The following is a 13767-nucleotide window of genomic DNA, read 5'->3' on the forward strand; positions in this document are numbered from 1 at the left end:
CAATGATTGATACTGATTTAATACAGTAACAAATTAGCTACACCCACTTTAACTATTCCGAATGTTCTATTCCAGTGGTTCTCATGAGTGGTCATTTCCTTTAAGGACATGAAATTCAGGGATCTTCTGCCTGCTTCTGATGAGTCTCCAGCTGGAAATTAAAGCAGTCACCAGTCTCTAATTTTCCTTTCTTGGGCATTGCATAATGTGCTATTAGTAATTTTTTTTAGAATTATTAATATTATTTAGAATTATTGATATTATTCTATTAATATTATTAATAGAATTATTAATAGTAATGTGCTATTGCTTTGTTCTATTTAACTGCTAGGAGCAAGATTACAAACGTAATAGCCCTCAGCCTGGGCAATCCCAAACTTACTTCAGCTCTCTTACATGGCAGTATTATACACAGGAGATTTGTTGGAAAAGCAATGAGAATAATACCTTTCTGCCAACACCCTTGGGCATGAAGCATGTGTCTTCCTTGTTACTAGCTGGTGTTTTGCTTCTTGTGATGTAGAGATCTGCATCTGCAAGTGGCAAAATTAAGCTGTATAGACAATCTAGGGTCTGAAGTTTTGACTACCTTTGAATCCTTAACTTGTACTGAAACAACTGTATAATTTCTAATTAAAACTAAAATGAGAAAGCAATGGCAAAAATCTGTTGCTCTGCATTTCCTCCCAGACCAGCACACAGGCTACAACCAAGTTCCACAGACCTCTGTGTTTTGTCTAAGAAAACAAATAGTAACTGGTAGAGGGATGCCATTCAGTACATTGGCCAGCTAGAGGGGGCAGTTTGTCAGGGACTATCTGAGAGACAGACTCTCAGATAGCAATTTTGGATTGTCTTTCTCATCCCAATAGCTTTAATTGACCTGACGTTCTGTATGTGACTTAAGATATAGATTAGGTGCAGAAAATCATTGTAGCATTATAGAAGAGAAAGCAAGTATTGCAGATCTATAGTCTAATGTGTATCTAAAGCTACTGCATCTGTAAGGTGGAGGTGTACTAACATATCCTCTAGACATCTTTGTCAAAAGCAAGGATTGCAAAGTAGACAACATTACAAGCACCACCAACTTACGGAGCTGAGGACTGAAATTCCTAGAGCTCCCTAGACTAGAATCTAAGGTCATCCTTGTGTTTCAAGTGTAAGGTCATGGGCAGAGTTGCATACTAGAGGAAGACCTGAACACAGTTTTCTCCATCCTTGTTTTTGGTGAGGAATGAAGCTCAGGCACCTGGGCTGTGGGGAGCCGTTGAAATAGAGTTGATCTAAAGGTCTCATGATCTGGGACAGATAGGGACTGGATTGTGTGGGGTCACCCTGAAAGAAGCATCTGCATTCAGTTCATCCTCCTCCATAACTGCAAGCCAGAATGACCTTGTTGCTCTGGTTTTTTCTGCCATCCATACCTGTAGGGATCTTTCGGATGCTTAGACATTTTACAGCCAGTTGTGCTAAACACATGTAAGTTGTGGTTTCGTGAAATTTAGCACATTGACCACAACTAACTGAAATTTGATAGGCTACAAAAGGCATGTGCCTGGCACAATTCTAGGGCAGACCTGGGGTATCTGCTCTTCAGATGTGGGGGAGTTATATCTTTGTAACTCTGCTAGCTTCAACAGTTTTCCCTGACCTTTCTTTTTATGAGTGACAGAAGCATTTGTGCAGTCCCTATATATGGAAATGCAACTTTACTGTTTGAGGTAGTGACATAAAGCAGACAATTTTGCCCCTAAAGGATGTGTTTGTTGCAGTTTTTAAAGGGGTGTTAACTGCCTTGTGATGGGAAACAAACACAGCTAATTTGCTTCCTCCTTACTTTATAACACTTATTCATTAGGTCATATACACATACAACCACAGGGGTATTTAGGGTGTCTTGAGCTGCCTTGCAACCGCAAGAGTGCTTTGTTTTAGCTGTGTCAGTTGTGCACATCTCATAGGGCTGTGTGACCTGTGCACAGTGCTCTTTTGAATATGTAAGGCTAAGGAGGTACACATGCTTTACCTGAGGGGCTTGGACAGTTTTAGGTAGCAGTGAGCACTGGAAGAGGCATGGGAGATTTGTGTGGTATGTAAGGGTGTTCCTTTCCTGAAAACCATCCGAGTTAGAGTTAAGATGGTGCTGCTGCTTTTGCAGGAAGCTTCCCACATTGCAAGGTGTTAGAGCTGCTCAAAGGTAAGGGCTATTTTTCTTTTGAGTTTGTGATCTCGATTTGATAGGTTTGAGTGAGCCCTGGGAGCTGAAGTAAACGAAGGTTGCATACTGCATCAAAACTGGTTAGGGAAGGAAGAGGATTATAAGTAACCTACAGGGACTTAAAAGTTGAATTTTATGACCTGAATCCCTAGATGCAGTATCTTTAGTTTATGTGGTAGCTGTAAGAAACTACTCTATGACCTGCGGCAAAAGATTTGAACAGCGAGTTGAGTTTCAATTTTAGAGACCTGCTTTAGCCTTGGAGCTGTTAAGGTGCAGCTCTAGAGGAACAGCTGGATGGTGGTCTGCCTGGACCTGCAGGATTATGAGTTCCCATGGCTGTTGTTTCATAGCTCGTATCTTTTGAATTATGAAAGCTCCAGACCATTTCTGTCTGTGATGTCAACCTTGAACCTCCCTGACATCTTTTTAATCCAGTCATCTGCCTGTCTCTGTGCTGTAATTTAGCCTGATGCACTGCAGAACTACATTCTAGGGAAGTGCCATGGAAACGCCCAGACATCATCATTAAGACATGAGTTGGGGGAGGAAGAGCTGGGCTCATGCTCTCCTCTATATGTGTGTGTGCACACACAAAGATGGACACATACACATTTGGGCAGGGAAAGCTCCCCAGTCCTGCGAAGGGTTGACCCCACTTGGACCACTTTGTCCCATTTGAGCTCAGGATGATCTGAATATTCTGAATGCTTGCTTTGCCTTGTCTGTTTTATGTCCATTGACTGCTAGCCTTCAACTGGGGTCTTCAGCAGCCTGCTACTGTCTCCTTCCTCATCCTTTCACTGCCACTGTTAAATTATGCTTTTACAATGTCTCCTTCCCTCCTCCCGTGTAAAATTATCCCTTTGTGACAGTGCCTTCCAATCAAAAAGAAACAAGACATCTTGTCTACTGCTTTGCTTTTATGTTAATTCCCTTTCCCTCAGCTTTGTCTTAGGACCACAGGTGTTTTAAGCATAGGGCCCATTCCTGTATTGTGTGTCCTTTGTGTTTCTGTAAAAGAAGCAACAACCAAAGAATATTTTTTTTTACTGTCCTAATGATGTTACAGCCTAATTCAGGAGTACTTTTCTTGTATTGGTTTGGTTTTTTAGTTGGTTGGTTGGTTTTTCTGGGAAGGGTAACATCAGGGCCAAATTTACTGAAAACCAAAGTGTTAAGATTACAAATCTGTCTGATAGCAGTATGGGCCTGCTGCTTGTCTTTTCAGTGTTGCGTGTAGGTGGATTTGTATATGCAACTCTGCTGAGGATTGTTGAGAATATAGAGGAAGATAAATAGGTTTACTTTTGGGCTGTTATATTAGCACATTTTTTTCAGTCATTTGCCAGAGTTTTAGTCATTACTCATAAACTAATTTCCTTCAATTTGTACATATTTAACAACAACAATATGTTGTTTGGTGACAGATCCTAGCCTTTCTCACTCAGAAATTGAGAATTCTTAGGTGATTTTGCTGCTACAAACTCCAGCTAGAAAATCTATGTAGACATAAAGATCTGTCTTACTATCATCCTTTTGCTGTAAACTTTTGATCAAAGCATTTATCAAGGCAGCAACCCTCTTTAATTTACTATTAAAATAATAGTAAATTAAAGGCTTTCAGTTTTTAATGGATAAAAACATAACAAAAATTCATATTGACTTCTTCCCGCCACTTTTTATATGACACTTAAGATTTGGTTGCCATCCTAGCATTAGCCTGATGGACAGAAATAGGGTGATATCAGCTTGCAGTTGATGTGCTTTAGATAAATGTATTTGTGGTATATGTGCCTAGAATGGCACAAAAATTTTGTTCTTCTAAGAACTTCTAGACTAAAAGCAATAGTTGTATGAATCTAGTTTTTCCTAAACTAGTTTGCTGGTCAGCTATTAAATCTTAGACACATGGAAACTTACTTTTGTGAAGCTTTCATGCTTTTGTAGGCTTACCTTGTGAGTCTGGCTCTCAGGTCAGGAAGGATTTTGTTAACTTCTCTGCTGTGGTTTTTTAACTACTGTGTGACCTTATTTAAAAGGGTGAGGAAGTGTAATAATATTTGAAAAGCAGAGATCTCAACCACAATAATATCACATGGCCAACTTCTGATTCTGAAAAGAGCCTTGAGATCAGAGGGGTGACTGCTTAATGGGATCAAACTATGATGAAACACTCTTACCTGGTGAAGTAACTGTATCTTGAGTTGGTGCTCAAGTCTGTCTGAGTTTGTGGAATTGTGATCTGGGCTTTGCATTAAAAGGGGAGAGTCTCTCACACTGTTAGGGGTGTGTGATACTTTTGCAGCCCTTTTAATTTCTAATAAACCACAAGGTGAAAAGACAGAGTTAGAATTTAAAGGAACTTCAAGCACTTCTTTGTTCAAAAAGAAAGAAAAAAGAAGTTGAATACTTCACAATTAAAGCAACAGTTTTGCAAGGGAATGGCGTTAGCTAGGTGTTAAGCAAAGTGACACTCCATGAAGACAATAAGAAGGGAAGGTATTTCTGCATTTTTGAGGAAAATGTGACTTTTTGGGGTACTGCCAGTTTTTAATGAGAACCAGAATACTAGAGTCTACATAGGCCATTATTTACAATGGTTTTTGTGGCAGGCACTTTGGAGAATAATGTGAATGCAAACGTAACTTCCTCACCAAGTTCTGAGAAACATATTATAACTCAGCCAGAAGAGGTTTAGTGAGATTATTCCATTTCTTGATATGGCAGAGCTCCAGGCAAATGTGTGAAGGGGGGGAGCTTTAGCACCATCTGGAATCCACAAAAGCCTTCACTGCTGGCTGCCACCTTGAAACACTTACTGATAGAGAGATTTTTCTAAACCTGTTAAGCACTTTCTTAGTTTATTAAGCTTTTTCCGCAGTATAAAGTCTAACAAGATGTCCATGGATCAGTGAAATAATAGAATGTCTTTCAAGTGGAATTGTGTAGTGAAGTCATCTTCTAAATGCAGAGAGCTGCAAAGGGGGTAAACTGTAAACATTTCTCAAATACGATGAGCTGCATCACAGTCAACGGAGTTTGCAAAACTGCTTGTGCTAAGAGACTGTGAGTACTCCTTTAAGAAGTTTCACCTTCCTTTATTGTAGATTCTGACTTGGTTTTCATTGTTAAACACTTTGGTTTGTTTTTACTCAGTATTTTTTTTCCTTAAGAAAAAGTCCACAGAATTTAACTCCTGTCAGTGAAGAAAAGAAAAAAAAAAAAAACCCACAACAGCTCTCCAAAAAGTGTGTGTATTCCTGCTGCTTATCAAGATTTCCATTTAGTGTTCTTCCATAGCTGGAATATGTGCTGCCAGTGCCAGATGGCACAGTTTCTTAGAGAAGAACTAGCTCTTGCTTAGTAGTAATGCAGACAAACAATACCAAATTAGCATAAGCAAATGTCAGTGAGTTAATATAAAGCCTGTGTTATTTCTGTCTTTTCTTCTTTTCATAGGCCATGGGTGTTGAGAGTGACCAGGAGATAGTACAGATGATTGGCACAGAGGAACATGTGATGGCTGCATTTGCTCCTAGCCTGGAAGAATGCCAAAAAGCTCAGATTTTTACACAGATGCAGGTGTGTCTTTTCACATGACCAGAGACCATAAAAATCAAGACAGTGGGTATTGACCACTTTGCTGTGTCAGCAGTGGACACAGACTTTGTGTTTTAAAGTTTCTTTTAGGGGTTTATTTCTAGCTGAGGCTTTTTAAAGGGTCAGGACTTGTCAAAAGTGAGACTTTGCTCTCATAACCTAACTGGAGAAGAAAAAAATCGAAGTCAAGCAATGCTTTGTTTTCAGACACACAAGGTTGTCTTTTAATGGCACAATCCTGTATATAACAAGTAGCAATGTCCATAAAACTAGGGTGTTGAAGACTTTTTTTAGAAAGGAATTGCATGCCCCATTTTGCAGAAACCCTGTTGATGTGGCTATGATCATTTCATCATGAGATGTTCTCCTCTTCTAGTCTTCTGTATGAAGCCTACAGTTGCAGCTACACTCTGTCCTGCTAAAGACTCAGCAAAATTCTCTTAGCTCATGTACTTTTTTTTAGTTAGCCAGAATAGAAGCCATTTTGCTGGGAGAAAATATTAATCTACTAGAAGAAGCTTTTGGAGATTGATCTTATTTCTGCTATTTCATTGTAAACTTTGTCAAATCATTCCATGTGTGATGTTTAGTGTTTTAAAGTGAACATCTTTCTGGTTTTCATCTTTGGGGGCTTTTGAGGGTTCCAGTTAGCTTAGAGAGCTCTAATTCAGAGTCAGATGAGTAAGATGGTGAGCTGGAGCAACACAGAGGAATGTGAAATATCCAGGAAGTTAGAAAAACAGAAATACAGGAGTTATTCTGTGCAAGAAATGTCAAATGAAGTTAATAGAGAGATAGCTCTTTGTGGAAGAGGGTAACAGATGGAAAGGATAATCTGTCATTTAGTGGTGAGGGTGATTCTTTTACATAGCTTCATGGCTTCATTTCCAGGCAGAAACTTCCTGTGTGAACTTGGGTAGCTTCTTGACTCATCTAACTAGGAATTCTCCAGATTGATTGACAACTGGTAGGAGAGTAAGATTCCACTGCAAGGCACTCCAGGAGACAGATGTGGATGCCACACAGTAGCTTTTGGGGATATTAAACAGTGAGTGCCACCTCACAGTTTAATATCTGAATGAAATATAGCAAGTACACAAAAGAACTGAAGGTGAAAAGTCTAATTAAATAAACTAGATATCTTCTGAATTTATAGAATCTTTTTTTCTATATCTGCCATGTTCTTTCTTTTAGTATCATAGTAATCATGAATTTTTACCACTTTCCATTCCAAATGTTACCAACCTGTGATAAACATGTCATATGCATAGTCAATTTTCAGGAACCCTTTTTTTTTTTAGTATTACTTACATCTTTGTTATTTTGCAGTTTTTTTGGTGTTTGTATCATCCATGGCTGGTGAGATTGCACTGGTTGAGGAACACGCACATCATAACTCCACGTGTGTGTATATTTGTGTAGGTCACAATTCTGATATTAACTTAGGTTAATTCCTCCTTTCACAGGCGTTGAAGTACATTGGAAACAAAGTACGAAGGCAAAGGATGTGGGGAGGCCCAAAGAAAACAAAGATGGAAGAGGCCCGAGAGCTGCTGGCATCAACCATTCTGACCCATGTCCTTGTATGTAACATCCTGGGAGTTTTTTGAACAGGAGTAAGCTTGTATGGTTATTTATGGTGCAAGCTTTGTTGGCAGGGAAAAATGTCTTTGATGGCTTTGTAGCTGAGATAGAGTAAATCATCCTCAAAATAAAGGGGAAGACTTGGATTGAGTCAAAAGAAATCTTCGTGCAATGCTGTAGCATTGAATTAATCAAACTGTGCACTTTTTTCTGCATAGCCAAGCAGTATCAGGTGTTAATTCGGGACTTTCATTCATGACCTATACCTTTATTCTGATTTACTTTCATTTGCTATTTGTTTCAAATGTTTGTTCTGATTTACTTTCATTTGCTATTTGTTTCAAAGTAACTAATGTATATTTTTTGCATTTTTAAAGAAAATAAATTGTAGCTCTGTCGGCCCAGATTACCAGCGATTTAAATGGATGTATTTGTCTGAATGAGAACTAAGGAGCTGATCCTGAAACACTGGTATGGTTTTGTTTTGTTTAGGGTTTTTCTGTTTGTTTTTTTTTTTTGTTTACAGGTGAAGGAATTCAATTTTCGTGCCAAGTGCATATACACAGCAGTGATGGTACGCAGAGTAATTCTGGCTCAAGGTGAAAATAAAGTAGATGACAGAGACTATTATGGAAATAAACGTTTGGAGTTGGCAGGACAGGTGAGTTTTTACTTCATAGCTAAGTATTTCAGGGTTTTATCACTGTCTCCTATTAAAAGATGTAGAATAAGGAGTATCCTTGTCTTCTCAACTGAAGTGTTTTCCCCTCTCATTTTTGTTGGCTTTTCTGTGTTGACTCATAGATCTGCTTCCCTGATTGAGACTAATACATTATATACTCACTTCTGTATTGCCTCTTCATGCCAGATGAAAGGACAGAGCAGTGCAGCATCAGTTCTAGTTGTGGCATAACACTGTTAGTGTTGAAAAGGCAGCAGAAATACCCATCCACCAGTGTTCCCCTCTAAGCAGCTAGGGAAGGGGAAAATGGGGACAAAGGAGGTGCCTGCATGTCAGGTCCAGGCTGTCCCATTGTGGAGAGCCCATCTTGTGTAACAGCTCACAGAACAGCCACTCAAGCCTCCTGTAATTTGGTGCCCATAAGATTGCTCATTTGTTGACAGCTCCCTCTCTGGCCTCGAGTAGCATCAATTAACAAAATGGTTCAAAGTTAACTTGAGCAGCTAGTGAAAGTGGATTTTGTGGAGTTCTCTGCTTGCAGAATTTTGGCACTGGAGGCAGAAGCAGTATCAAAGGGCTGTAAAGGAGAGAATGGTTTGAGGTATCTGGCTGGCACCATGCTTTTGCAGAGAGGGTGACAGTTCACAGCTGTTGGCCAAACTGCATTCTCCTAATGCAAGGAGGAATTTGCCTGTCAGGTGAAGGAACTGCTTAGCTAATATGGCATGGATTTTTCCTTGCCCTGTGTGCTTATTTGGTTAAGCAGTTTATATTAAGATTGGACTTTGCTGTGCTCAGTACTAATGTAAGTTGGAGTTTTAATAGTTGGTATCACCTGTGGTTACTGATCATGCTTCAGAGATTCACACCAGTACACCAAATGCACTGGATTGCAGAAACTGCATCTCTGCTGCCCACTGCATTTATATTGGGATTTCTGTTTTCACACACATAACAATATTTGTTCCTTTTTGTTCCTATCCAGTGGACATTCTCATTTTATTACACTTTCTAAGATGCATACTTGCATATTGTCTCATATGGTCTCCTTTCCACCCTGCCCTGCCCTCTATGCACACATGTGAACACATACACACACAGTGCAATTATTCTAGAGTACAAATGCTTTCCTTCCTAGTTTTCTGAAGAAACTAAGGCGGCACCTTGAACACATTCAAAGCACAAATGCAATGAAAAAAAACTTCTTAACTTGTTAGGATAAGAAAATTCTTTCTTCAGTTTAGTATCTTCACTGTTCATCAAATTTTGACCCTGGTGCTGAGGCAGAATATGTTTCTGAAGTGTAAGGAGTAGTGAATGGACATTAGTACAACATTCTAATGGGATAAATACTTTAAGCTGTGATGGGTTTCTTTGGTTTCTGCTGTTATGTTGCTGTAGTTCAGTGTGATTGTAATCAGTAAATTAGTTGTTGCTTTGTCATCAGATTGTACTTATTTAGCTGGATTGAAGTAGTTTGGTTTTTTCCCAATACTTCCAGAAGCAGAAAGTAGAGCAGGTAAAGAATTTTCTACAAGCTGCAAGAAAAAGGCCTCTGCTCACACAGATATTAGCAACCAAAGTCGTTTTAAAATTTTGTGGGAAAAGGTTTTAAATGTAGAGGATCATCACAATAAAGCCAGTGGGTATTTTCTCGACATAAAGAATAGCTATGCACAGGGGTTTTAACACTTGATTAATTGTGGTTCTTTCTCTCTTGTGATATTTTAAATGCTCGTTTCAAGCTGAATGGTTGAATTTCCCCCTGCCAGTTTTTTGGTGAGATACTAATTTTGTTGGATTGCAGACTAAATAGTGCAGAGTTTTGCCAGTTTCTAGATGTTTGTGTTTAGCTAAAGTTTGTGTGGATAAAATGGCCATTGTTTTTGTTTATTTGCTTTTTGTTTTTGTTGTTTGTGTTTGTTTTTTTTTTTTTAATTCCAGCATGTTCCTAAAATAAAAATCCTGTTGATTTAAAATCGGAATAAATAAATTAAAAAAAAAAAAAGATTCCCATGCGAGGAGAAAAACACAGCGGTCTAAACAGTGTAAAGACATAAATGGCATTGTGTTTATAAAAATGTGTGAAAACAATAGCTGCTAATTTCACACCCCATGGGACAAGAGAGTACGAAATGTGCTTTAGCTTTAGATAACAGAGTTGTATCCACTAGCCAAGCTGGTTTACAGAGCTTTCTCTTAGTCTGTCTGCCACTAGAGGCTCGGTAGGCCAGGTGCCAGCTGAGGTGTTAGCAAAACCTACCGATTTCAGGCTTAATCTTTTCACCTACCTTTTCTCTTCCCTTAATGTGTTCATTATTTGCTAAGCATTACTCCATTCTTTGTCCTCTTTTTGGTTTGTTTTTTTTTTTTTTTTCCCCCCCTGTTTCTAATGCAGCTTGCTTTGTATGGGCGAGATATGGAACAGCACCAGAATCCGGCACCCTGGAAAGCAAGGGATTTCTACCCTGTGACAAAAGAATACCGCCTTGACTTCAGAGATTGCCTAATCCCAGCTGTTCTGATAATATAATTAAGGCTGCCTAATGTCTTTAATTTTGCAACCAGTTTGTGTGAAAGGGAGAATTTGGCACTCTAAAGGCTTAAACGCTAAATAGCAATCTCAAGGCGCCTAATTAGAATTCTCTGACATTAAGCTAATTGCTGAAACTGTATTTCAGCAGCTTAACTTCTTTATTAATTTTTCTTAGGATTTTCAATGAAAATCAGTTGATGAGCTGTCAGTATTTTTTTCCTTAAATATGATTTGCTCCTTAGTGCTCCTCTCTGAAGAAGGCTGAAAGGCCCTGGACTAACCATTGAATATTATCAGTGGCATTCCATCCTTTTCCTTTAATCTCTTGCTCTTGACCTAAATAATGTGGTTATTGTGAGATTCTTCTTTGCCAGATAGTCAGAGCTCTTAGAGTCTGTGACTGAAATTAGCAAAGTATGAGGCTTTCCAGACTGGTAGATAGTAACAAGTTGGTGTACTTGGGGTGTAACTGACTTTATTAGTTAGAGAAGAGGAAGGTTGGTGGGGCTTTATAATCCCCATGCCATATGGAATTACGAAATTCTTGCATTTTTGGAGCAAGAAATCAAATATGAAAACGTGTTCTGTGTGATTTTTAAAGTGTTAGGTGTTCCAGTCCTGCTCAAACCTGTTGAGATCAAATGTTTACTGTAGTTAATTTCAGAAGAGTTTAGTTCTTTCTCAACGTGACTATCAGCCATCTTAAAATGACACATTTCCTCCTCTTTACTTTTTCCCTACTTTTGAATTCTTCCCTCATAATCTTATTTTGGAGACTCCAGTGGTTTCTCCTATACAATGCTTCCTAAAAGTTACTTTTATTTCTGGTGGAAATCTTTAATTTCAATTAACTGTGATGTCATGGGTGACTTGCAGGTGACTGGATTTCTTGTGACAGTGGTGAGAAGGTGTAATTTTGTATCTGTTAATGGTATTACAAACATCAGGAAGGGAAAGAGGGTCTACAGCACCTTCCTCTCATTCCAGGGTCGGGTCTAAAAAACCTGTCTGTCCAGATTGGCAGTAGGATTCCCCTTTTGTCAAGAGTTAGCATGCAGTGTGTGTTGTCACCAGCTTCAGTGTCATCTGCCATATGCTTTGGTCAGTCCCAGCTGGAGCATGTAGGTAGAGGAAAGGAAATGGCCCATCCTAGGGACAGAGGAATGAGTGTGATTTACTTTCTTATTTCCAGAAGATAAGGAAAAGTGGGGACTGTGTCTTGTGGAGACGCTTAAAATACAGTTTAATTCTGCGTATACAAAAATTGTGTGGAACAAATTACTCCAGAATGTCTTAATATGTGATGGATGAACATGTTGCTTGTTCTGCACTGGATGCTTTGTACACTGGGAACTACCATTTCTGGCACTGATAGCAGTTGCATTTTTGGGTTCTTCTAACACTTGGAACTGTTGTAGACTCAAGTCCCAGGACAGAATTGTTGGGCTTTAGAATTTACACTGCTTGCTTGCAAAGCTAGTTGTTGTGAACACTTAAAATCTATCATTAGGTGCAGATTTAAGTGTTTTGGAAAACTATTGCTGTTGCAAGGAGAGGCTGAGCAAGCGGCAGAAGCAAAGCAGATTGGAGAGCAAAAAAAGATCACAACTTTGGTAGCCTTTCTTTTTTATGGCTATTTTAAGAAGTAATTAATATACAGGAAATGGTTGCCTTAAAATGCAACACTTCTGAATGGTTCTGTTTCTGGATTCATTTTGGCTTGGTTGTTTTTTTTCCTATTCAGCTGAGTTATGTAGCTTTATTGCCTAAACTGTACACTTTTTGGGTTGTTGGTTTATATTTTTTAAGGGAGAGATGTGAAGAGTATTGTATGTTCCAGATAGTAGCAGTTCTAGAAAACAGTGATAGATGTTGAACCAGGTGAGCTTTCTGTGGGTGTCATTAGTTTTCCACAGATTGTGATTGGCAGAAGGATTGTGATTGGGTAAAAGTGTGTATGAGTAAGGAAGCTGCCTATGAAACCTGAGATATGTATTAGAGTAAAAACCAATCTTGCCTGCAAATCTTGTGTGTAATTCAGGGTTGTACATTTAGGGTATTAAATCTTTAAAAGAATTTGTAACTTTAGGGAGGAAGAAGTAAACCAGCTGGATTGTAACGTAGCAGATTAGAGAAAATAGTTGGATAGCATAGAGAAGTATGGCTGTGCTAAAATAATGTGAAGGAAGGATTAAAGCAAAGCAAAAGGGGATAAGTGCATAACCTAGGCCATTCTACTTCCTATTGTAAGTTTTCTAGTACTGTAACGAGGCAAAAAACTTGTGATAAAATTCTAATTTATGAAACAGAAAAGTTATATTTTAACTGACAGTTAGAAAGGTAGAAATATCAAACATGTGTCTCTCCTCTCTCTCTCCCCATTTCCTAGACTTGAAGAAGTATAATTTTCCTCTTAACTCTTGTATTTCCAGCTTCTTTCTCTTCTATTTGAAGATCTGTTCAAAAAATTTAACTCGGAGCTGAAGAAGATTGCTGACCAGGTCATCCCCAAGCAGCGTGCAGCTCAGTTTGATGTCGTGAAGCACATGCGGCAGGACCAGATCACCAATGGCATGGTCAATGCCATCTCTACAGTTAAGCATTTCTCTTCTCATTCTAGGATGCAAAGCTTTTCCACCATAGTGAATGATGGAAATGTGGTCATTTCTTTTTGATGAATCTTCTGGTTTGGGTTTGAAAAGCAGATCTATTTCATGTTTTTTTATAGATTAAAATTGCAAAACTCTGTCACAGGCAGGGCGTTTGGAATTCACTGAAGAATCACTAATCATCATGTACCTTTTATTTCAAGCTGATGTTTTAGTTTTTGAGAGGGAATGGTAGAAACAGGCAAATTTAAAATAGTGGTCATGGTTGTATTTATCCAACTGACTGTCTTCTAGGTTCTACTTGACTATGTGGTTTTTTATTATCTGGATTTAGCTGGGATCAGGTTACATCATTTGTACAAAAGATTTCTGAAAAACAGCAGGAAAACATCATGAACAGGAGTTGAAAAAAATCCCCTCAACCTCAATTTTGAGTACTTTGAGGGCAGTGCCTTTTTATATTGAAGTTGCTGGAATGAACAAATTTGTGGCATAAAAGTTAGTACTTCTCTGCTAATGGTACTGATCTATT

General features: G+C 38.7%; 1 protein-coding gene across 2 annotated transcripts in view; it reads left to right on the forward strand.

The window, feature by feature from the left end:
- The window catches only part of POLR3B (RNA polymerase III subunit B), a 70995-nt gene that overhangs the window by 11486 nt on the left and 45742 nt on the right, over positions 1-13767 (forward strand). For both annotated transcript variants that reach the window (XM_066319975.1, XM_066319976.1), the window contains exons 10-13: positions 5684-5806; positions 7291-7407; positions 7935-8069; positions 13059-13220. In XM_066319975.1, the coding sequence (XP_066176072.1) occupies positions 5684-5806; positions 7291-7407; positions 7935-8069; positions 13059-13220 (537 nt within the window). The remainder of the gene's footprint in view (positions 1-5683; positions 5807-7290; positions 7408-7934; positions 8070-13058; positions 13221-13767) is intronic.

This window comes from Sylvia atricapilla, chromosome 5 (assembly GCF_009819655.1).
Source record: "Sylvia atricapilla isolate bSylAtr1 chromosome 5, bSylAtr1.pri, whole genome shotgun sequence".
Classification (NCBI taxonomy): domain Eukaryota; kingdom Metazoa; phylum Chordata; class Aves; order Passeriformes; family Sylviidae; genus Sylvia; species Sylvia atricapilla.